The sequence below is a fragment of the Epinephelus moara genome, chromosome 8 (assembly GCF_006386435.1).
Source record: "Epinephelus moara isolate mb chromosome 8, YSFRI_EMoa_1.0, whole genome shotgun sequence".
NCBI classification, from domain to species: Eukaryota; Metazoa; Chordata; class Actinopteri; order Perciformes; family Serranidae; genus Epinephelus; species Epinephelus moara.
In genome coordinates, this window is record NC_065513.1 from 11,701,633 (window position 1) to 11,726,580 (window position 24,948).

Consider the following 24,948-nt stretch of genomic DNA (forward strand, 5'->3'; position numbering starts at 1 on the left):
CTTGTGGGCGTGATGTCAACAAACTCCACACACTACAGAAGAGGCAGTCACGTTCACAGGCACACACATTAACATTTATTTAGCCTACATTAAATCGCAAATCGCAGCCTTTTATGCGGTTACGTAATCGCACAGCCTGACATCGCGATTGCGATTAGATTAATCATGCAGCACTATCTAATAAGATAAAATTTTCAGTCTGTTCATCTCACTTCAGCCATTTTTTGCAGCAGCAAAATGTATCTAGTGGACTGAAGAAGCAATTGATTGTATTATTCTAGTAGGCTACCTAAAGTTTTAACTTGTATTTGTCATATTAAGAATTTATATAACAAAAAATCAATATTTGGCACTGTGTGACAATACAATATTGCCATAAAAAAAAACAAAAAAACAACAAAAAAAAAACTATCACAATACAATGCTCTGTGTGTGTGTGTGTGTGTGTGTGTGTACCTGAGATGGCCATCTGTTGGATCTTGAACTGGATGTTGATGGTTGGGTTCTCGTCAGGTTTGGAGGCCCCAGCCTGCAGGCTCATGGTGCCTTTCAGGCTGGGAAGCTTCTGTGGGTTGATCTTGCCAACATCCCATGTCAACATCTGTCCAAAAAGACAAACCATCAGGATTGCAATATGGCATAATTTAAGGTTTTTTTGAGACCTCTACAACTTCTTGTTCATTTTCAATTCCTTTCTTCTTTCCTTTAGGCATATAAACACACTCTCAGACACAGTGTCTAAGTACCTTTGTGACTGGGTCAAAGGTGTATGTTCCCTGTGAGGGGTTGAGGTTGGCATTCAGGACGCCCCGGGGCAGCTGGCTGCTGACTAGGACTGACTCCACGGCCTTGCCCATGGTCTGTTTGGGTCCCAGAGTCAAGTCAAAACGTCCTTGGGAGCTTCCCTCTCGGAAGGTGATGTTGTGCTTGACGTACACTGGGATCGCCACCAGGCTGCGGAGGAACCAGGCAAACAAACAACAGGAATCAGACTCATACTAGCAAACAAACGTTTTGTGATTCTGATGTTGTATTCTAATATTAGTACACTGCTTGAGAGACAGAACACATACTGTATATTTGCAACTATTTTTTTCCAGCTTTATGTGTCTTTGCTATAAAGTGATGATGAATAAGTGCACAGATTCTGAATGGAAAAAAACACTGACTTCTGAGAGCTGACGTGGTAGGAGAGCAACCGGAAGTTTCCATCGGGTGGGATGAAGGAGAGGATCCGCTCAGCTTCCCAGCGCTTGAACCGAACACACGGGTGGAAGCTGACATCATCCAGCAGCCGAGGATTCTGGGAGAGAGAGGCAGAGGGCCAGGTTTGATAAAAGCTAAAAAAGAATTAAAATGACTTGATAGGAAAAATTCAATAGAGTCCATGTCTGTGAGAACTTTAAGTACTCAACCCAGAGATGCATGTGATACTCTCCAGATTTGACTTGCAATTAAGTTTAAGTTTAAGTTTATTTACTTTATTAATCCCCCTGAGGGGAAATTCAGTGTTTTCACTCTTGCTTGTCAATTACACACAGGTCCGAAAGACACACACATGCACAAACAGGACCTATACATGCACAAACAGGACCTATACATGCACAAACAGGACCTATACATGCACAAAGTGGAGAGATGTCAGAGTGAGGGGGCTGCCCTTGGTGAGGCGCCCCGAGCGGTTGGGGGGTTCGGTGCCTTGCTCAAGGGCACCTCAGCAGTGCCCAGGAGGTGAACTGGCACCTCTCCAGCCACCAGTCCACGCTCCATATTTTTTTTGGTCCGGACAGGCGACCCTCCGGTTCCCAACCCAGGTCCCTATGGACTGAGCTACTGCTGCCCCACATGTATGTATTACAAACTTCAGTGTGAGTTTGTCAGTCTGCCAGTGTGGATCCACTGAATACATAAAAAGAATAAGCATCTTTGTTAAAAACTCTGGGAAAAAACATACTCACCATGAACGAGAGTGTGAGATCAGGCATGCCCGTCAGTTTTACACAGGCATCAATAACTCCCTGAATTTCTGCTGTAATAGTGGAGCCTGAGGAGGAGGAGGAGGGTTGGAGGTTGATATGGGCAAAGGAAAAAACAAAAACAATGTAAATTAAAAACAAAACTTATTTCCAAAGCAGACACTAATAACTGTTAAGTAAAGCTGTAAACGGCTGGTACTTTATGCTGTTGTTCCATATCTTTTATCTGGCCATTTTCTTGACAACTCTAATAGTAATCCAAATGTAGTTCTTCTCCCAAACAGAAATGTGCAAATGAATACAATCAAATTACATCACAGTGTGCATTAATAATTATCATGAAGAAAATTTTAAGGATGCAATAATGTCATTTATCAGAATCTATGCAATTTCTGTTGTTGTTTTTTATTTTCATTTTTCCATTAAGTTATCTGAGGAACCTTAACAGAAAAGTAGTCACAGTTAACAGAGTGGCTAAATAATGAATGGTTATGTTATAGCACTGGTACAGTAAAGTGTTTGACCAGCAGGCTGTGCAGAGCAATACCTGATTTATCAATGATAGCATCAATCTCTTCCACCACGTCAAAATAGGCTTCATTGTTGGTGTATTTGACTCCGGTGCGTCGCCATGGCACCACTGACAGCTGGCCTGTGGGGAGCTGTTCACCAACATTGGTGCTGCCTGAAAACACAGACATGAACCACATGTAAGATAATGAGCACATTTACACAGGGCACAGAAATTGGCTGTTGCGACAATTCCTGCCATAATGCAGACTGACGGCTGACTTTGTGCATTTGTAACTTAGACCTCACATTATTATTTTATCTGAACAGGATCTTTCTGTCAATGCACAAAACATAATGTTAAAGTACTTGGTTTAAAAGGATGTGCTGTGAGATTTATTAGTGATGAGTGAAAATGAACAAACAAATCTTTTTGACCAACTATTTTTAATGTCCTGTGTGTACCGGGTCATCCTGTCAAATGTCAGACTGCTCATAAATCCTTAACGTGTTGTAATGTTGTGCAGCAACAGCACTGAATGAACAAGCAAGGATTCGGACTTGACCATTTAGGTGGTCCTCAGATGGTCATTCTTCCAACTTCGGTGTGATCATGAGCTTTAACTTATAAGGTAGAAACAGCAAGGCGGCTACAAAGAAGATGTGTTGTATTTTACCACTCTGAGCATTTAAATAATACATTGATAACAGAGCAGAGGAAATGGATCTGGTGAGCTGTGAAATATGAACTCATTTTTCACATTATTCTGACACCACACAAATGCAACACAAGGCTGAGGAGGCAACTGGGACATCTGCTAATTGCCCCTCAAAGAATGACAGATCGTTGGTCAGTGACATTTCTATAACATCATACATAGCCTACCTACACACAAGTAGAATGCTGAATCAATGCATTAAAGTCAACTTTTTTTATCTCTATTAATGTGCATGTAAAATGATACATGATGACTGATAATACATTGATGTTTTGTTGGGGTAGGTAGCACTGGCTGTTGAACGCGCATCTTCTAAAACGAGTGCCACAAAAAACTGACATATTTTGCAAAAAGTATCAAAACTCATTAGTTCGAACTGCTCGATACAATCACATGTATCAACTTGAAGTAACTGATACTGTTTAGAGAATCAGTCCGCCATTCACAAAGACTTACCTCTAAAATATGTAGATAGCACATCGCATTCATATAAAACTAATAATTAAAACACTTTGTTCAAGCCCAGCGGCAGCACATTATTTGCATAATGAAAAGCTAATGGAAAATTAAAAGCTTGGGCCTTAACCTTTAACGCCACAACAACATAATAAACATTACATCATAAGTGTTAATGGGACACCCTTATGTTTTAAGCACAGAGATACCGGGACTAATTTGTCCAGCACTTTGCACACATTGGCACGCATCATATCAAACATCACCGTCATGAGCTGACAGAATGTTCCAAACATTTAGTGGGAGTGTCCAGTTCAATTTGAATTTTACAGGCACTGTGGCCTGTGGTTAACAGGACTGTACCTGTGATGGTGTTGACCATTGTGCGGAGGATGGTGGGAGGCTTGATGAGCTCTTTGAGGATGTTGGACTCTGTGGCCAGCGGAAAGCCGTTGTCCAGCATCTCCTCCAGTAGTTCATACACCACCACCACATTGTCTTTAATAGCAGCCTCTGTACACACCCCAAAATAGTCCTGAGAACAAAGAACACAGGCAAGATATGAGTATTTCAAGTCAGATAAGAGTTGCTTCAGCTGAACTAAAAGTGTACCAAAAAATGCAAGGTGGCCAGAACCTGGAAGGTGTCGACGACTCTGTGCAGAAACTCGATGACAAATAGCGGTGGCACCTCGCTCTGGATGACTGCGACAAAGTAGATGCGATGCCGGAGCACACTGATAAGGTAGTGATGCGGTGTGGGGATCACTGGTGGGACGTTCTCCGGCTCAGTGGCACGCTCCTGTGCCTCGAAGAAGTAGTCACACACGGAGCGACTGACTACGCTCTTCCAGTGCTTCTCCAGGAAAATGTCCCCTGAGGCGTTAACTAGGAACAGGCTGTGGATCATTTTGGCTGAAGGCTGAGAGGCTAACATAGGAAGAGAAACCAAAGATGCTGTTATTAGAAAAGGTAGAGGAAAAAAGTGTGTATAGAATTCAAATCAAATTGAGCTGTTCACGCACATACACGTGGCATATTAAATAATATTAACTGCAGTATATTTCAAAGAAAAAAGTTTTTAAAAAATGCGTCTTTCTGTGTTCATGGCTCCTGTGAGGTTTAAGCAAAGATAGACCCAGAACTATGAGGTCACTGGTTTATACTTAGTGTATGTCTTCGAAGAATGATGTAATACAGTACAGCCCATTAAATACAAAATACTGAGTGTGTAGTCACTGATTAAGAATCCCCAATTAAGGATGTCTTTAACAAACTAACAACATACCATACATTCTGTCAATTTGATGAACATCATCTCTTAAATCTAAATGAAGTTAAAAATCACTTACAAATAATCATAGTTAATTTCTGACATAAAGGCCTTTATCACTGCAGATATTTTGACTTATCATTGCAGGAAAAGCACAGGCGTTACTACGTTATAACATTAACAAGAGCTTTGTTCTATTCAGGTGTCCCAGTAACCCATTAAAGTGTTACAGTGAGCCAGCATGCACACTACCAGGACCCTGACACTAAAGCAGCTAAATGGAATTCAGCCATCATTCATTTCATCATTTACACCTGTGCTTTTCCCACTGTGAGATGTCTGTGTTTTACACAATGTGATGACAGCATTATAGCAGAGGTGGGACCAAGTCATTGTTTTGCAAGTCACAAGTAAGTCTCAAGTCTTTGCACTCAGGTCCCACACCAAGACGGACAAGTCCAACGTCAAATCTGAAGTCGAAAACTTTGAGTTTGTATTGTAACGTAAAGCCGTTTTAACAGCAGAGTAATATTCTATTAAAGTTACAAATATCTATTTTTAAGGTTTGTATCTATTTGTTTTTATGTTGGAAGTTGTTATATCTCTGTCTATAATTTTTGACAAACTTATCATTTTTGTTGACCACTGCTTGGTTTTTGAACAAAAATATCTTTGTATAATTTATGGCTCTGTAACATAACATTAGGTCTTTGTGGTTCCCTCCTACAATGTAATTGGATGCTGTCGGATTGAAGAAACTTGCTAAATGAATAAGATTAAGGTAGTTAATTCAGGAAATGGAAGAGAAATGAACTGATTTGTGGCATCCTTTTTCAATAACATACTTTTTGAGCTTTGGAGAAAGTATCAAGTGTTTACAAGTCAAAACTCTCAAGTCTATGGAAAGTCACATGTCATTGGTGTTAAAGTCCAAGTCAGGTTGCAAGTCTTTTATGATTTTGTGAAGTTGAGTCTTAAGTCATCAAACGTATGACTCAAATCTGTATTGAGTGCAAGTCATGTGACTTGAGTCCCAAGCTCTGCATTACGGTGCCATAAGTATTAATTAAATATTTTAACAGTACATTTAGGCACTTTACACACTAGCAATTGATGAATGCAGTGATTTGTTAATTTTAGGGAGACATAAATATGAATGTGTGAACATTTCATAATGGATGTATGAACACTGACGTTTGAATAAAGTCTCTGAATAAGACCTAAACTTTAAGGCGTATAACCAGGCTCAATCTGTGCTTTATCAAATGTTAGAGCTAAAAATAAAATTAATGAAAACAGTAAGTCCATGCCCACTATTGAAACGAGCCCTTCCTCCTCTCACATGACACATTTCTTGGTGGATAAAAGCAGGCTTTAAGCTCTGGACAGTGCACACACACTGTTCATACAATGTGCTTAATTCAGTAGCAGAGAATGGGTCTGTGTGCTTAGTATGTGTATGTCTATCACGTAGATACAATGTACGGGTTGTACAAACTTTTCCTTAGCAACATGCGAATGAATGGCTCATGTCATCTGATATAAACTGCTGTGAGTGTAATGGGTCAATTTTTAAGTGAATTAAATGTCATGTTTTTAAAGAGGAGTTTGGCGCACAGCTCTCAACATACACAGAGACCAGTGCTTACATATCAGGAATTAATGTGATGCAATACTATCAGACCAAGTCTTCTTTAGTTAGTGTCAGTGTAAGGTGGTGGGGAAACATGACACCGGAATATTCATTAAATATGCGGCTAAGCTATCGAGTTCTGACCCGGATATAACTCAGCGCCGCAATAACTGGTTTAAATTACAGCTACACATAATTATCTTGTTTTCTAAGATGAAACAACCGTCTAACAGTGTAGCTATCTGTATCGCAGAGCAGCTGAAGGCCTCCGTCTCCACACAAGATGCTCCATCAGTCCCTCCTCCTGTCTCACACGGTCTCATGACAGAGGAAAAGCCCCGTCACCCGGTACACGGGATGAAAATACTCCAAAATAACGATGTTATTCTCACTGAAAATATACCACTTCCCATTCGAGCGATTAATAGGTTGCAAGCGACTTACCGAAGACAGTTGTTTTACGTTTTCGTCTCGCCTTTCACCCTTTTTCCCGGTGGAAGATAGAGCTGCCGTCGTTGCTTCCCGTTAGGTGGCGAAGCTTTTGGTGCGAGGAAGGATAGAGAGCGCAGCGAACCAATCAGAATCCAGGCAGTTTGTAAAGTCCCGCCCGCTTAATGGAGTCATAGGTCAACAATACGGAAGCTAGTGGCTCGTGACTCGGTTGTGATTGGACCGCGGAGGGAGAGCGACAGTAAACACCAGTAAAACTGGCCGCTGATTGGCCGCAAGATGGAGCTGGTCTGACATTTTGTTTCCAGTATCAGATTTCATCTTGTGGAGCTCCTCTCCATTCAATTAAACAGATACAGAGACATGGCTTATTTAAAACTTCACTCAGAACAAAACTGCAGTGCTTAGAGTCAAAAATGCTTTCCCAGTGAGGCTGCATCATAAACTATATTAGACTTCTTATATTGTTATGCACACAGCAAATCTAATGTTATATATTTAAATAAGGTTATAGTAAAATGCCAATGAAGATGGCACAGACCATCACTGGATATTAAGTCATACTTATTTGTGTATGATACATAACATATACAGAGCATTTTACTGCTGACCAGTTTCAAAACTGTTGTGTAAAGATCACTGCATTGCATGGAGGAATGAAAACTAAGTGCACAATGATATCTAGGAGTTCACAGTCTGCAGTTCCACCTTCTTTCCAAGTGCAGCTCACACCCTCAAGACAAATTGTCAACACACAACAATGAAGCTGTGAGAAATCCTGCCCTCAGTGTCAATAAGTTGAATCCTTACAGTAAATGTAGGAACAGAAAAGCACAGACATCAGAACAAAATACTAAACTAAGATAACAGAGATCGGTTTGCCAGTTTATAACCTTATCCATGTTATGATCATGATGAGCCTCTTGATGTGGAAAAAGCAAAATCTGTGTTAAATTGTGCTGATTCTAAAGTTGTTACGAGCTACAGTATACATCTTTGCACTCATCAGCACAGGTCAGCTTGTAAATCTGCATAATGCGTAAACAAAGATGGCTTTTTAAATGCTCTGAATCTCATAAATATCTATTTTACTGTAAGCCAGTGACTGACTAAGTGAGCAAAATTATATATGTTTTTGGTTTCCATAATGTGTTTTAGAAGGAAACATTTAGCTACACTTGTCAACCAAACATCACCTTCAATATATTTGTTCACCAACTGAAACTTTAACTGTAACACCAGGGGTTTTACATCACATAGATCTGATGAATGTGACTCCTGTGTGTTCAGAGATATTACATTGAAAACAAGACCATGTCATCCACAACCCAGCAAAATTCAAGGAAGGAAAGTCTGTGTATTTAGATTTTGTTAAAGATTTAAATGGATGAGAACACAGCACTACATTTGACATGATATTCTCACATTCTACAGGGACATCTAGTGGCCACAAGTGGTCACAGCAACTCCACAAATGACTGAACTAATGCCAGTAGGTCTGTTATAAATGCTCGCCAACTATGGGGTAAAATTGATCAGTTAATCAATAATGGTGTGAAGCTTTGTAAAACTGAATTTCTTCAAATGAAATGTAATCTAGTCTTTCCTTGATCTGCCATCACAGTGACACCCTGAGCCCTTTATAACAAAGTTCATGTAGAGCTCTACAGTTTTGGGGGTGCCTAAAAGGCCCTGTGCAGCTGGATGATTTCAAACACGTGACAATAGCATTCTTCACACGTATTTTGACTATTCACTTAAATTTCAACTCGGAACAAGGAATATGGAAAAGATAAAAAGGTATCAGAGTAATATCTCACCCCTACATGACCATCTGTATATCAATTCCTCACCCCTTGTTGTGTTGAATTTGTAAAGAAACCTGTTTTTCTTGCATGCCTCCAGTGAACTAAGAATCCAAAAACAGAGAAAATTCTTGGTAATTTAAAGTCAAAGGGGTCCACCTTTAATGACATATCAAAACATCTGTTTACAAACTCTCACACAACTGAGTGCAGTATAATCCAAGTCTCATTTATCCAGTAGTGCACATGCATTTTTGCTAAAACCCTCCTAAACTGAACTGAAGGTAAAAATTCCTGCTCTCTTCAAGGCCAGACTCCATCGACAAAAACAGTAGTTTTATATTGCTGAGCACAGGAGCAGCTGGTCTACCCCTGCCTCGATCAGTTAGTCCATTTGTTATTGTGTGACTCACCTTTCGACTAGATTATTGTAGTTCCCTGTATATGGGGGTGACTCACTCCACATTTTGGAGACTCCAGATGGTTCAAATGCAGCTGCTAGACTCTTAACAGGAGCAAAGAGACTACAACACATCACTCCTGCTATTTGTGTTTTGTAGTCTTAAATGGTTTGGCTTCACAATACAGTACCTACTTGATAGTTCCATATTCTCCCCCTAGATCTCACAGGTCTTCCTCACATCAACAACTCTCGGTCCCTCACTCATGCCGTGAAACCAAAGGTGACCACATTTTTGTTGTTGTTGTTGCTGCAGCTCCCACAGTAAGTCCTGTTCCACCACTGAGTTTTTAATCAGAATTAAAGACACAACTTTTTCACTTGCTTGTAGTTCAGCCAAAGACTTAAATATCTTTAAATTCTTTCTTCACTTTGCTGTTTATCTTGAGTTGTTTTTGCTTTTTCATTTTAGTCCTGCCCCCTCTCTATTACTGCTTTATTGTATTACATTATGTATAACTGCCTTTTATGAACCCTTTACTTAATCATGTAAACCTGCGTTGAGGCAGATTCTAACCCATCTGCCTCGACTGGAAAGCATTTTGGTTCAACTCCTGTTGTTTTTAAATGTGCTATATAAATTACTGACTTGACTTTGCCGAATCCAAATTAACCCTTTAAACATCAAAGTCACACAATAACACAAACAAACAAAGTGATCGAGGCAGCAGTTGACCAGCAGCTCTGGTGTTCAGCAAGGTAAAAGTACTGACTTTGTCTGTGGTGTCTGTCTTTGAAGAAAGCACAGAAAAGTTTTACTTTCAGTTGTTTAAAATGCTGGAGTTCTAGCGAAAATGCATGTGCTTGTCAAGTACTGAGGGTACAACTGGATAGACTTGGATTATACTGCACAAGTTGTGTGAGTTGTTGAACAGGTGTTTTCATATAATTTTGCTGGTGTTAATGGTGGACTTCAATTCATCAAGATTTGGTCTTTTTTTTGGATTCTTCGTTCATCGTGGAAGCATGTGAGAAAAACAAAGGTTTCTTCACAAATTTAACAACACAGGGTGATTAATTGATATACAAATAGTCATGTGCGGGGGGGGGATAAAGTCCTTGTCACTGTTTTACCAGTGGCTGACACCATTAACTTGTCTGCTGTATGTAAGGTTGTCCCAATTCCTCCGTCATCTTATGTGCAAAACTCCTTTCTGTACTTAAATGAAATTCCCAGTACTAAACATTGAGTTTATACAAGAAGGTTCATTGTTTTGGAAAATGTGCATTTAATTAGTCATAATTAAAGCATCTTTGTCCCTTTGGAGTGAATCTCAAAGGAGTGGACTGAGATGATGATATTATTGTAGAACTGATGAAATTTTAAAAAGCTCGAGGAAAACATGAATGGCTCAACATAATTTATTTTCATTTTATGTTAAAATGTACAGAGTTCTTTGAAAGTACTTGCTAAGAAAGAAAGAAAAAAACAGAATAAATGGAAATACATACAGGGACAGAGTAGAGAGTTGAGGCCGCTGAGCGCAAATCAACCTTCACTGTGTGCCCAGCCATCACTCCTCTCTTTATTTTGCGCTCTCTCTTAGCATACAACGCAACATGTACAATTACAAAGGATACAAAAAGGGAAGCGATATAAACAGACAGAAATATACTGAGCTCCTTTTTACATGCCTCTTAAATGTAAGGAAGTCATCCTATACACACACAAGTAAAAAAAAAGAAAAAAAAAAAAAAAAAAGAATGCCAAGTGACCTTTAGATATTTGTAGTCCTTTTGTTTAAAATAGCATTAATATACTACACAAAGATAGAAAAACTCTAGAGATGAGATGGAATGGAGAGGTTAAAGGCATCTTAAAGTCACTAAAAGTGAGTGGTAATTTTTTTAAATTTTGAATTTCTTAGTAATTATTACCCAAGAGGCGAGCTAAAAAATATGTATTGTTTTTTTTTTCCTGAAACAGAAGTGAAAAAAATGACAGTACCAATATCAATGTCAGAGTTTCCTTTTATATTATAGAAAAAACATTTTCTCTACAATAGGTTTTTCTAAAGTCAAAAAGAGTCAGCTTGTGTCATAAAAGAAAGCTGCCCAGTCTGATAAAATTCAGAAAGAAACAAAACACAAAAGAAGTAGAGAACAGAACGATACACACAAATAAAGTATGCAATGTTAGGTCTGTAAGAAAATTAAAACTCCTCTTTTGACTTTGAATACTGGTACATGGAGCAACAAGGTCGACCAAATCAACCCTGCCGGTTGAACGCCACAACCAACAGAACCTCTAACACTTAACTCACCTCCGACCCTGCTTTTATATGAGTGTGCCTCTATGTGAGGGCCAAACCATGCACTAGATCAGGCATTTAGGCACACCTTTTCTAAAGGCTAACTGTCTACTGCCGTATTTCCAGCCAATGGGAGTGCAGAATTTTGCAGAAAAGAAAAAGGAAAAAATACAGTTTTAACAGAATACACCATTCAAAAGCAGACTCCTGGACCTCTTTGGGTCACTAACACTTAAGGAGGAGAGGTCAGCAATAGTTAACTGACCTTCCTTAAAGCAGTTAAATGGAAATCCCACCTTTTGTTCTGCATTCCTTAAACTGCTAAAAAAAAACAAGGCTGACATAGTACACCGTCTGTCAGTGGAGTGTGGACAAGAACAGCTGAATGTTTCCTGAGCTAGCCACCAATTGGTGACAGCTAGCCAGCATGTGTGTGTGTTTGTGGGTGGGTGTGTGTGTGGTTGTGTGTGCTGGATATTGGGAAGTACCGGAATATTTACATCTAAACGTTTCAGAGTGGCGGCAAACTGGAACATAATGCTACTTGTTTTGTTTATGGACATTTATTAGACAGTAACGCGCTCGTCTCTTCTGCATCTTTGCTGTTTTTTGGTACAACAAGGTCCATCCGGGAAGACAGAGACTCTGGAAACAGCTCAACACCTCAAACACCGGAGGCCCCGCTCCTATGCTTTTCTGGAACTGGGTGAAAAGCCGTCTGACAGAGTGGCCACAGAGATGTTCAGGGATTTCTGAGAGAGCAACAGGGTGTATCACCATTTCAGAATGCCACACATATAAAGACCAAAGCATATAAGAGGTCGGACTGCACACGAGTATTTCAAAAAACAGTCAACAAAAACAACAACAACAAAAATAAGATTCAACATTATGTTTAACAAAACAAAACAAGAGTCCGCCTACAATGTTTCATTGTCTCTTTTTTCATGGTAAGGCTTCCTATATCACTTAAAAGATTGTGTGCATGGTTGAATATATTCAATTAACCACTGTTTTTCATTCGCAGTCCGACAGAGCAGGGTACTCCTGTATTGTCTTTCTCTGTGTGTTTTCTTCGTCACTCTTGTCCTCCCCTGCTCTCCTCCTGCGCATCGTGAGGAGGAAGAGACTCCTGGGCCTGTGTGAAATCACGTCAGAGGACTGTGTAGGCCTGGCCTGAAGCAGCACGGCACGCCAGAGGTCCATGTACACACCCCGACCCAGAACCCCACCGACTTGTTCCCGTACAACAGCCAGCTGGGAGGGGAGGGGGAAACGAGCCCAAATAAAAAGGGACAAAATGACAACATAGAAAAAAACAGGAAACCCAAAGACCCTCTCTGTCTCCAATCACCTACTCTCCCTGGTGCCCGCCGTGGCACTGGAGAGGGTGAACAGGAGTAATGGACATTTAGAGTACAGCGAGTATCAGCTCTGGCCTCATGTCTCCTTTCTCAGTTCTTGGCAGCTCATCTGCTCATGTAAGGTGACTGTTTTGGGACACCGGCGTAGCTGTGATGGGAGGGGCCGGTGTACATCATGTTACCGTGGTGATTGGGCTGCATAGGCTGCTGCGGGTAACCCTGGCCTCCCATCATGCCCATCTGCATCTGCATGGGGTACTGAGCTGGCTGATTCATGTAAGGGGGGTTGCCGTGATAACCACTGTTCATCATGGGCTGGGGCATTCGGTAGCCGGCAGACATGGCATTGAGGGGCGTCATGTTCATGGAATTGTACGGTGCTGGCGTGGGCATGAGGTTTGGCATCATACCGCGCTGCACAGCCAAGGTGCGCGGCGTGCCCTGCATGGCCACGGCCCCTGAGCTGCGTCCGTAGAGCTGCTGCTGGTGTGGGGCCGGGGCCAGCTGCTGAGTGGCTTTGGACCGGATAGAAATATGGCCTTTGACTGTGGCCATCTGGCCCTGTAGCCGCTGCGTGTGCGGTGGGGGTCCCAGGCCGATGTTGGTTGTAGGCATGTTGCATTGCAGCTGCAAGGAGCCCAGGTTCATGGAGCCAGAGCTCAGGTTAGGAGGTGGGGTCATAGTGGGCTGGCCCTGAGGGAGGGGAGTGTGGGGTGAAGGGGCCAGCCCGGGATTGGAGAGAGAAACACTGGTGGCATAGGAGGTGACGGAGGCTGAATGAGAGTAGGGCATTGCATGGGGGTCCATGATGGTGTTGGTGAGCTGCTGGAGTTTGGCTAGGCTGAAGGTTGCTGAGGGCTGGGGGTAGCCCCCTGTGCCAAAGTCCTGACCCATACGCTCATATAGGGTGCGGCCCCCTCCTCCACCTCCACTCTCAGGGATCTCCATGATCATGGGCGTGGAGGCGAAGCCATTGCCCATGCTACACTGGGACAGGGCCTGCTGTTGTTGCTGCGGTGGCGGTGGTGGCGCCGACGGTGGAGGCTGAGGGTTGGGGGCTTGTTGCTGCTGAGGAGGCTGCGGAGGAACCTTTTTTTGGGACTGTTGCTGCTGCTGCTGTTGTTGTTGTTGCTGGTTAGTGCTGGGAGGCCTCTCTATCACACCACAGCTCTGAGGGGACTTAATGCCACAGCTGGGGGTGTTGGACGGTGGTGGGGGTGGCGGCGGCTGAGGCACAGCACTGCCTACATTACTGGCACCTGGTCCGCTGTTGGGCCCTGGTCCTGTTTGCTGGATGAGGCTACAGCTGCCCATCGCTAGTTGGGATCCTCCCGTTCCTGTGGATGATGTGAGGCTGGGGGCTGGCGCAAAGGAGCAGCTGTTGGACTGGGAGGAGGACGGGGTGGCCGAGCTTGAAGAAGAGGAGGCTGATGATGAGGAAGCTGTGGAAGCTCCTGCAACAACAGCGGCTGACATGCCCCCTCCGTTCCCCCCATTTCCTGTTCCATTACCCCCTCCGCCCATGGTGGAGTCATAGCTGCTGGGGTTGTCGTAGTTCTCCGTGGTGCTCTCTATGCTGCCAAGGTCACTGAAGCCACTGTCCACCACCTGCTGCGAATGGTCCGACACAGACGGTACATCCATCATTGGCGACGTTTCCATGTTCTGCTGGGAGGGGGCAGATAGAGAGCTGGGATGCTCTGGTGTGATCTGGGTGTACCCCCCTCCAGCACCTCCACCACTGCCCCCTGCTCCAGTAGGGCCGGGTGTCCCTCCTCTCTGCCCTGCTGGTGTTGTGTCCATAATGCCCGAGGGCAACCCCGGACTGTTAACCGAGCGCACAGATTGACTGGGCAGAGGCGGCACTGGGGGATTGGGAAGGGGGCTGCTGTGTTGGGAGGCCCCACATTCCTCCACTAAGGCCAGAGCCTCCTCCTCGGCCTCCCCTGTGTGGCTGTAACTCTGCAGGGTCCGGCAGGCAGCTAGGGTCTCCTCACAGTCCTGGTAGGCCCCATGGTGTGGCTGGGGTTCAGTCTCTTCGTCCTGGGCTTCCCCTTGTGTCAGGGACTGGACGGCCTGCATAGTCTCCAGGTCCAGCTCATTGGAGTGATGGTGGGGGTGGTGCGGGTGATGGTGGCCCAGCTCCTCTTTGAAGTCAGAGTGCTGGTGTGGGTGGGAGTGTGGATGTGTGTGTTGGGGTTCCATCAACAGCGTGACGTCCTTGTCATCAGGGTGCAGAGACTGAAGCTCCATGGGTTCTGAGGGAACAGACATGGCCGTAACAGTTTCCACTGCTGCAGCTGCTGCAGCGGACTCCTCCTGCTCTCTGCGCCTCCTCTCCTCCTGCTGTGGGTCGGTTGAGGAGGGTCGACACTTCGACTCCTGTGCCTCCTCCTCAGCCTCCTCCTCCTCCTCTTCTTCCTCCTCCTGTTTGCTCACGTAGTCCCGGGCCACGCTGTTCTCCATGTCTAAAAAAGCCTCTCCGCCTTGGGGTTCTTCTTTGACCGGAGGAGAGCTTGCACGGGAGGCAGGCTCCTCCTCTTCGTCTTCGTCATCATCTTCATCTTCAGAGTCCTGGCTTTTTCTCTTCTTGCTGCTGTTAGTGCTGCCGTTGCTCTTGTCCTCCAAGTGTCCATCACCTTCATCATCTGCGTCATGGTCTTCACTGCGTCTGCTGCCTGAACCTGGTGTAACTGCTGCTCGCCTGTTGATGCTACCGCCACCACTGCCCATGCTGCCACATTCCTCTTCCTCCCTCTCCTCATCGTCATCATCCTCTTCCCTGTCGCCCATGTCTGCATCCTGAGGCCGAGACTGTGGAGCCCGGGGCCCTGAGGTGGAAGAGGAGGAAGAAGGGGACAGTAGGGGACGGGATGGTGGACGGCTGGGTTTATCTTCTTCCCAAGTTCTTTCAGTCTCTTCCTCCTCATCCTCCTCCTCTTCTGGCTCAGAGGTTGGAGGTGGTTTGGGGGCAGGCTGTGGTGGCTGGCGGAGGGCACGGTTCTTGGGCGGTCTCCCTCGCCTCCTGGGCACCTTCTGCTCAACAGGCTTAGGGAGGTAGTCATCTTCTTCATCAGAGTCTTTCTGTTTGCTGTCAGTGTTGGTTCTGCACACTCGCTTGCTGTTACGATCGTCTGTCTGGAGCAGCTGAGGATCTTTGTCCAGCTGCTGCTCCAACAGCCTTTGTCTTTCCTGCTCCTGCCTCTCTGCCTCCTCCTGGGCCCGCTGCAGGTACCAGCTCCGGGGCTTGCGGCCAGGCTTCATCTTGATTTTGGGAGGTGGTGGATCCCCACTTTGGGCCTGGCTTTCTGCAGGCCCGCCACTGGGCGGTTTTCCAGGGCCTCGTTTCTTCCAGTGCAGTGGTTTGCGGCTCTTTCCCTTGGGCCAACCCTTCTTCTTCTTGACTGGGACCTCAGGGTTGGCTGCCAGAGTCTCTGAGGGAGTTGCTGGCAGAGCAGCCACAGGCTTCAGCACAGGTGTTAGCTCTGAGAGGAGGCAAGAAGATAAGCCAGTGTTAGATAAAGCTTAACACATATCTTTGTATACACACAAACCAATCTTCACTAAATCCTGTCAGGTTTGGCATCAAAGCTGCTCACCGTCTTCCTCTGAATCTGTAAGGTTGGAGTGACGGCCCCTTTTAGGTGCTGGGTCAGACAACCTCAGAGCAGAGCGGGCTGGGGGGTAGCGGTGCAGTGGGTGGCCCAGGGGCGTCTCCTCCTCCAGCCTGGGCATTGGCCTCTCTGAGTCTGAGTCTACAAAGGGCTCATCCAACACCTCTGTGGTCTCAGAAATTGTCTCTGTCACCACACTGCTGTGAGGGTGGCTGCGCTGGCGAAAACGACGCTTCCTCAGTGGCTTCTAGGTAGAAACAGGACGGGTTATTATGAATCCAGTTCTAAATGCAGCTGAAAACTAGTTTATTTTGATCAGAAATTAGACAATGATGATTGACGATTTTAACATTCTCTGTTAACAAGACACTTTTAGTTTCTCACCTTGCATTTGAGCCCCATGGCAGGCTTGGTGAGGATGGGTGGGGAGCACGCCCTCCTCTCTTCATCATCTTCGTCATCGTCATCCTCCTCTTCTTCACTGCTTTCACTGTAGCAGTTCTTCCTGACGGGCGGAGACTCATTCAACCTGGAAACCACAGGAAGCTGTGCCAGCCCCTCTCCAGGCCCGTCCAACAATCTGGGCTTAGGGCCTCTCTTTTTCCTGGGGGGCCGCCCTCTCCGTGTGGGGGTTATGGAGGGGTGCCTGGCCATGTCCAGAGAGTGAAAGGCTGTGGCTTCTGTTTGTCTGTCCAGGGAGAAAAGGGAAGGGGGGCTACTGGCAGAGCCTGCGGTTTTTCCTTCTTCTGTTCTCTCCTCGTCCTCATCATCCTCGTCCTCCACTGGGCGGATCTTAGCTGGCCGTCCCACCCGTGCACTGTCTTTCACCTTGCCCCAAGGCCAGTTTTTGGGTGGACGCCCCCGAGGTCTGCGTTCTCCATTTGTTGGGGGAGGGGGACGCGGTGGCTCTGGGACAGAGGGTGGACAGCGAACGGAAGGGGAAGTTGGAGAGCTCTGGCTAATGGGAAACCCCAGGAAGCCCTTTCTTTCCTCTTCTTCCTCCTCATCATCGTCCTCCTCCTCTTCCCTCTTCTTTGCTTGACGCATGTGCCAGGAGGACATTGGTGGGACCTTATGACTTGGTTTGACCTGTTTACAGATACAGTAGAATAAAATCAATAATTAATCAATAAGAACATACAACCACTTTGACAATCTATTATTCAATTTTTGAGCAAATATAAATTTAACGTATTTACCTCCTTGCGGTTTTCCTCCTCTGGCTCTTCATCTTCCTCATCATCGTCGTCATCTCCGTCGGCATCAGAGACCACAGTGTTGGTTACAATGACGGGAGTCCAGCGGAGACACTCAGGGTCGACATCCAGTTGTCGTGGCCGGGCCTTTAGACGAGCCATGTGGTTAGCCACCAGTTTCTCCCTTCTCACCAGGACCAGCCTGACACAACCAGAGGGAAAAGAAACAAAAGCGTTACAACTCTGTATGCATGTTTATTTTACATGCAAGCATAGAGATATTAGATTAATATGGCTGTGTATGTTGGTGTATGTGCATCCACACCTATGTGTTGTTACTTGTGTGCAGATCACTATGTATTTACAAGATTATTAGTATGTGTATGTGTACTTACAATAGAGGGATTGTTAATATTCGTGTTTAAAGCAAAGCGTCACAACGTGCCACTCTTTTCTGGCGCTGCCACCAACTTTTGTCTTTGTTCACATCATTGTGACCCAAAAACCCAGTTTTGTGGGTCAATACTGTCAGGCAGTGACAGTACATTAATCACAGGCATAAACTGAAACTGTGCTAATTACACTTAACCAACGGCCCATCATTCTTCCCTTTCAATCCTACTGTTGCTAAAACATGGCGGAATATTAATAAGTGTCAAATGGCTTGGGTGCAGGTCAGTGTTAACCGCAGTGCATTACTATCACAGAGGGCCACTTCAGCAAGAGATCATGGCTGCTCTGGCCAAGATCCCACATTTCATTTCAATGTTATTAAGAATTTTATAGAAAACAACATGTTGCCAGAGTTTTAAATTTAATGATAAAACCTTTATCAAAAAGCTTAGAATAACCGAGGAGGAGCAGAGGTTGTGTTAGACTTTCTCTTTAGACATTTCAGGACATTTAACTTTCATTAGTAATTTAATAATAATTTAGTAACTAATATACAGAAGAAGCTTATAGATTATGCATTTTTAAGCAAGGGTGTAATGCTCTAAAGTATCGCAGTGCAACTCTGATGCATGTACACACACTATCCACTATTGGGACGGTGGCAAGTATACATACATTAGTCAACTATAACTATAAAATGAAAGCCAGCTAGACAACAAGGTCATGCACGTGAGATCAAAACCAAGACTAAACAATAGCTTATTCATGTGCCAAAGCCACCATCTGAACCAGGGTTTGGATTACATAAAGTGATGATAAATCACCCTCAGTGTTTTTATCTGTCAAAATGGACAGCCTTCAGATTTTAATGTCATTGCTGAAAATATTTAGTCAATGGCGGAAAATATTAGGTTAATGCAACATCTGCTGAGGAGTCAATTAATTAAGGCAGCAGCAGGACACCTAAATTATATTGATAGGGGAGTTTAAATACATCAGGCTGCATCCATATATCATTATAGGGACTGCGTGAGCAATGATCCTACCAAAGCCTACTTTAAAGGCTGGCTTTGTTTACATGCAAGGTGTAACCTGGCTACAAGCCATATTCTGCCTCGTTTGGGTTAAGCTTTACAAGAGCCTTTAATACTTTGTGACTGAGAACTGTCTGGCAACCAGATCCTCCTTCCATCTCTCACTGCACTATAGTAAGTTATATAATGTGCTAATGCAGGGTAACAATTCATATGGCACTAAATAATATGGAGTGTTTCAGAGTGTATGCCAGTCGTGTCTCTGACCTGTCTCCTCGCTGCTCCAGCATGTTGAGGCTGTGCAGGGTGGTGGTGATGTCCTGCGGGCAGATCCCAGTCAGTTTGCTGAGTTGTCGTATGGTGATCTGCCGATCGCGGACCTCGTGGAGACACTCCAGCACCACGCTGCGCCAGTATGCCATGTAGGACAGTCGACCTAGGTCCGACAGAGGCTTCTCTGGGGAGCCTGGCTGGCCCTCGCGTTTGGACAATAAGTAGCCTGCGGGGATGGAGGAACAAACCAATGACACAGACATCTTAACCAAAAAGATGTACACCACAGTGTTTTCTATTGAATTTAATTTTGTATCCACAGATATATTTCCCAGTAATTGGTGGTGTCACTATGTTTGTTTTGTTACTTACTAAAGTCGATGAGAAAGCGTCCGTAGCCCCTGCGCTGGTACTGTGGAAGAATCATGATGCATGACACGTTGTATTTCTGTTGACAGTGCTTCTCCTGGAGAAGAGATAAAGACACAGACACATGCCACCATTAGAAAAAAAAAATATGTAATGGAAACTACATCACAGAGCAGGCCTGTGTGGGTGAACAGCAGGGTGTTGATGGTGCTGCGTCCGCTCACTAACTGCTGTGTTTTGGCAGGGAAGTAGCATGTTAATGGGTGCACCTGCGACTCCACAGAGAGCGACAGAGTTCACGGCGCCCAGTGTTTATCTGGAACTCAACATGAGCATTTGTACGTTTGCTGGAATGCACCTGTGTGGGGTGACGACAGTGCAAATTCATTTCATTTCATTTGAATATATTTTTCTCTCCATTTTGGTTAATGTAGCTGTTTTGGTGAGTTTGTGCAGGGGGGGTTATAATTACAGAGGTATGTATTTCTTGAAAATGAAGAAGGCGCATGGACAATAAAAACACAAATTCCGACTCAATTGGCTGAGAGGCTGTGGGCAAGAGGAACTGAAATCCATCACAGGTTGAGAGCATCATGGCCGTACCTTAGAGAAGTAGCCGACGAGATGACAACCTTTGCTGTCGTTCTGGGTGAGGACATAGAAAAGGAAAGGCTCCACATCATAGTAGAGGGTTTTGTGGTCCAGGAACAGCTTGGCCAGCAGACACAGGTTCTGACAGTAGATTGTGCTCACATTCCCATCAACCTGTTGTGGGATCAGCAAGGAAACACATCAGTGACACAAAGTTCCCTAAACGACTACAATTCAGTCCCACACACTCTACTGTGCAGGAGTACATCTTTAAGCTGCTGTTAGAGAGCTGTGGAACAAAGTGAAGGGGAATGGAGTAGAAGTCGGTGTCAGGCAATGATCTCAGCTGTGTCTTTGGAGACTCTGACAGATAGAGAGGGTGGAGGAGAGAAACAAAGAGCTGTGAAGAGAAAGAGAAGGAGGGAGGTTCGGCTTGGCAGCTGGCCAGTTATCTCTGCTCGCCTCCGAGCGAGGATGGACTGCAGAGCGGGGGAAACAGGAGCTGCAGTGGCCATGGCCTGCAGACAACAACCCACTGAATTAATCTGCTGCTGCGCTACGAGACCGAGAAGAAGAGCTTCACTGTAAATTGGTAATTAGGAATTCTTCTAATAATAACAGTGTCATTCCCTGATGGCATTAATGGCAGAATATTCCGCTATGGTGTGTAGGGATGTCTATTAATCAACATTAGGAAGTGGACTGATCAACATACTGTATATTCATGAGGCTGGGGGGAAAGAAGTGGTGTGCCATGCATAAGATTAATCTCTGACCCTGCAGATACTCCCAGAGTCTTAAATAAAAATGAGTGGGTCTTGGTAAAAGTCTACAGAAGGCATGGAATACATTTTTGAGAAAGGATTCATCGGTCTGTTTTGTAACTACACTGGACAATTGTGTGTCGTTGGAAGTGACTAACAGGGCTGGAGTGCAACACTAGGTGCAATTGTGAGATAAGAAGAGAAGAACGGGTGTCTTCGGTAGCGGATGTGGCTGTAGCGCTGCTGTGGTTTACAGATTGTTATCTCTGTTTCAGTTACATCAACCATCACTCACTCACATTCTTCTAGTCTTTCACTTCATTAGCTCTCACCATCGTTCAGTCCATCATTCCGAACAGTTCATCCTCACCTCGTATACAGAGACATCGTCCTTCCTGTAGATCTCGTTGGCAGGGGGGTGGAACCAGTTACACTTCTTCATGTGCTGGTAGAGGATGCTGCGACTCTTCATGTAGCGCAGGCAGAACTCACACAAGTAGAGCTTGGGTAGTCTGGAGGGAAAAGGAAGGGGAGTGCAACAAGAAAAGGTGTAAGTGCAAACTGGTTGCAAAAAGTCACAGTTAGAGCTAAAATGAACAGTCGAGTAAGTTATAAATGGATCAACAGAGCATTTATTTGCAACTGTTTTGACAACTGACTCATTCATGGCCTTTTTTTAAGCGACAAAGCCAAACGTTCTCTGGTTTCCGCTTCTTGGATGTGGATATTTGCTGTATTCTTAATCTTCTATGATAGTTAACTGAATATCTTTAGGTTTTGGTATCTGAATACGTCATTCTGGGCTTTGGGGAAATCATGATAGGCATTTTTAAAACTTTTTTTGGAAGTTTTATTAACTAAGCAATTACCGATTAATTGAGGAAGCAACTGACAGATAAATAAATATTGAACATAAATGCTAACTGCATCCCTTTTCACAGCTCTTGATTTGAACGAGGCAAATAATTCCACACTGCCTACAGAGCCAATAGGATGTGAACAAGGATAAATATAGATTTTTTTGCTCTGAGTGGGTCATTAAGCTTTTATTCTCTGCTAATATTACTTCACTTTTATTACCTCCACTAAATTTTCAAATACCTAATCAAAGCAGATTAGGTAAGATTAGTAGGGCAGATTTTATTCCACGGTTACATACATTAAAAGAATTATTACACCCCCACCTACTCCAAATCAGGCTCTGGCTGGTTACCTGCCAAAGTAGGTGCTACTGTAAACAACCTTATAATTGAGCTGCATTACGCTGGAGGTGGCTGTGCTGCCTAAACGCAGTAGTGTGAGCTAAGTACATTATGCTGTTGTGCTTCATTATGGTCATTAGCTTACCTGCTGTACTCCTGGGGGTAGGGAGAGGAATACCACGTCTGGATTTCAAACTTGCCAAATTCGATGACTGACGGACAGCGCATCTGAGGGTCTGGCGGACCCGTCACCCCAACTTTCTGTTTGTGTGAGCGACAAAGACGAAGGGAGAAAGGGAGAGGAGATGGAAGGTCAAGTTTAGGTTTACTGCTGGAGCGACTGAGAGATCATAGGGCAAACAGATAGATTACACATGAGGGCTGACTGCCTTAGGATCTTACACTCAAGCGTAAGAGCTCTGCAGGACACTGGGTGCCATCAGTGACACATCAGTGATAAAGGCAAACCAGTGGAGCCCACCAGGCTTAGATTTATATTTAACAAGATCAGTTTAAACCTCCCTGCCTGCCCTTTATGATGATCATGTACTCTACTCCACTGCTACTCAGCCTAGATAATAACATCGGCCCTTTTCACACGTCATTAAAGTTTACTACTCCCTGCGTCAAACACTTAAACACTGGTGTGAATATTCCAGTCGGTATCTGAGATAGTGTTTTAATATGACTCCCGTGACACTGGCCAAACACCTGCTCTCTGGTCGATCTACTGCCGGGCTGCATGAAAAGGGCTGTTAGTGCTGATTTACATTTCCTCTCTGTAACTACACTGGCTGGGCGAACTTGTCACTGCAGGACACTGATATTAAAGCTGCAATATTCACTCCATCAAACACGGGGTGTTCTTTTGACACCAACTTTAACTTTGTGTGCCTAGCTGAGACGTGGCAGAGGCCTCGTGCACTCAGAGGCCTCCAGGGCATAGTCATACTGACCAGCTGTGCCCTTCAAACGTGGGAGTATCAGAAACAGAATGTGAAATTCAAGCAAATTTCCAAAGACAACACTGTACTTTAACTATCGTAGCGAAGCTTTTTATTTGCATCTATTGGTCATTTAAAACCAAACCTTTGAACCTCACTGAATGCTACACTCATCATCCTGCTCTGCCCCATGTGCCCTGCATGGTTTTAATATACATGCCGAATCCAGCAGCTGTTCCACGGCAAATTAATCTATTAATACAATACAATAGGCCCACAGCTCATTGACTTTTCCACCCACAAACGTGCCTACATCCTACAGACCTTGTCAAAGGCCAGTGACGTCATCTTTTACGACCTGGCTGTTGTTGACTCTGCTCTTTCTGACCACATTCTCATCACCACTGAAATCCAGCTCCCCCGCTGTACTCCGTGGGTTTACATAACCATCACGTCCAATGACTCCAGCATGGCAGCCTCAGTTATAGCCTCACAGGTCTCTCCCTGGCTCCCCTGCTGATGCTGTCTCACTCTACAATGTGATCCCTCTTCATGTCCTCCCTTTCCATCATCCCTTATCTGTTCATTCAATAAATTTAAAAGACATTTAATATTTTGTCTCCAACTGTGTACCTGTAGTGCCAGCTCCTGGATGTGTCTGAACAGTTCAATGTCTTTTTCCGTCAGGTTCTCGTGACCGGGCAGTTTCTCATCTTCATCACGCCAGTCGCTGCCTTCCTGATTGTCTGGGGATTGAAACACAGAGTCAACATTAATGCAAATTTAGTGAGAAGCTTTCTAGACAAACGATTTTAACAATGGTGCTACTGCGACAGTGGGCAGGCATTTATACAAGGTTAACAGTCTTCCAGGGGTGGCAGCAGCTCAGTCTGTGGGGACTAAGCCTGGGAACCAGAGGGTCACTGGTTCAAGTTGCTGCATGGGCCAAGTACAGCGTGTGGACTGGTAGCTGGAGAGGTGCCAGTTTACCTCCTGGGCACTGTCGAGGTGCCCTTGAGCAGGGCACTGACACCCTAACTGCTGAGGGCGCTGAGCTGCAGCAACCCATCTTTCTGGCATCTCTCTGCATTTGATGCCTGCGTGTTTGTGTGTGATAATCAAACAGTATTCTTGATAAAGTAGGAGGAATTGTTCTAATTTACCTCACTGGCACACTCTGCTCTGATTTTACTGAGCTTAAAGTTAGTCTTCAAAGCACACAAGACACGAAGTGCTGAGAGAATTCAAGAAATTCACTTGGGCTTCCATAGCCCCTTTTACACTGCCTGTTCAAGGTGGGAATACTGCGTTGTTATTCCCCATCCCAGTTCTGTATAAAAGGTACGATCGCAGCATGGGGGGAAAGAGTTGTCTGGGAATGGAAGTAGTGACAGCGCTGAAACTTTGTATAAACGGGACAGCTGGCAGGACAAGATCATAGGCGGCACAGGTGTGCCGTTTTGATGATGTGTTATGCATGTGATCCACCACAGGAGATTCAAAAAGCAGCTAAAAGCAGTTAGCAGCTAACTCAAAGAGAAGGAACAGCGGGCGAAAATGTCTGCAAATTGGGAAAGCAACGAGGTCCTGGAGCTCATTACCCTACAAGCAGAGGACGAGATCAGCCACCATGTAACTGAGACAGTAAATATGCACATATGCATATTGCAC

General features: G+C 44.5%; 2 protein-coding genes across 4 annotated transcripts in view; both read right to left on the bottom strand.

Annotated features, from left to right (window-relative positions):
• Nucleotides 1-7,122, bottom strand: part of ap3m2 (adaptor related protein complex 3 subunit mu 2) — a 12,224-nt gene extending 5,102 nt beyond the window's left edge. Inside the window, exons 1-8 of the mRNA XM_050051564.1 lie at nucleotides 7,011-7,122; nucleotides 4,298-4,590; nucleotides 4,025-4,196; nucleotides 2,524-2,661; nucleotides 1,959-2,044; nucleotides 1,170-1,303; nucleotides 747-954; nucleotides 457-601 (exon numbers count right to left, since the gene is read on the bottom strand). Of these exons, the coding sequence (XP_049907521.1) occupies nucleotides 457-601; nucleotides 747-954; nucleotides 1,170-1,303; nucleotides 1,959-2,044; nucleotides 2,524-2,661; nucleotides 4,025-4,196; nucleotides 4,298-4,570 (1,156 nt within the window). The 5' untranslated portion in view covers nucleotides 4,571-4,590; nucleotides 7,011-7,122. The remainder of the gene's footprint in view (nucleotides 1-456; nucleotides 602-746; nucleotides 955-1,169; nucleotides 1,304-1,958; nucleotides 2,045-2,523; nucleotides 2,662-4,024; nucleotides 4,197-4,297; nucleotides 4,591-7,010) is intronic.
• A 3,507-nt stretch (nucleotides 7,123-10,629) lies between these two features.
• The window catches only part of kat6a (K(lysine) acetyltransferase 6A), a 35,490-nt gene continuing 21,171 nt past the window's right edge, over nucleotides 10,630-24,948 (bottom strand). For 2 of the 3 annotated variants that reach the window (XM_050050161.1, XM_050050162.1), the window contains exons 8-17: nucleotides 23,911-24,023; nucleotides 22,479-22,594; nucleotides 21,502-21,643; nucleotides 20,380-20,541; nucleotides 19,780-19,873; nucleotides 19,402-19,633; nucleotides 17,711-17,909; nucleotides 16,896-17,600; nucleotides 16,497-16,758; nucleotides 10,630-16,382 (exon numbers count right to left, since the gene is read on the bottom strand). In XM_050050161.1, coding sequence (XP_049906118.1) covers nucleotides 13,003-16,382; nucleotides 16,497-16,758; nucleotides 16,896-17,600; nucleotides 17,711-17,909; nucleotides 19,402-19,633; nucleotides 19,780-19,873; nucleotides 20,380-20,541; nucleotides 21,502-21,643; nucleotides 22,479-22,594; nucleotides 23,911-24,023 — 5,405 coding nt within the window. In that variant the 3' untranslated portion in view covers nucleotides 10,630-13,002. The remainder of the gene's footprint in view (nucleotides 16,383-16,496; nucleotides 16,759-16,895; nucleotides 17,601-17,710; nucleotides 17,910-19,401; nucleotides 19,634-19,779; nucleotides 19,874-20,379; nucleotides 20,542-21,501; nucleotides 21,644-22,478; nucleotides 22,595-23,910; nucleotides 24,024-24,948) is intronic. The other variant, XM_050050163.1, reaches the window with a different exon arrangement.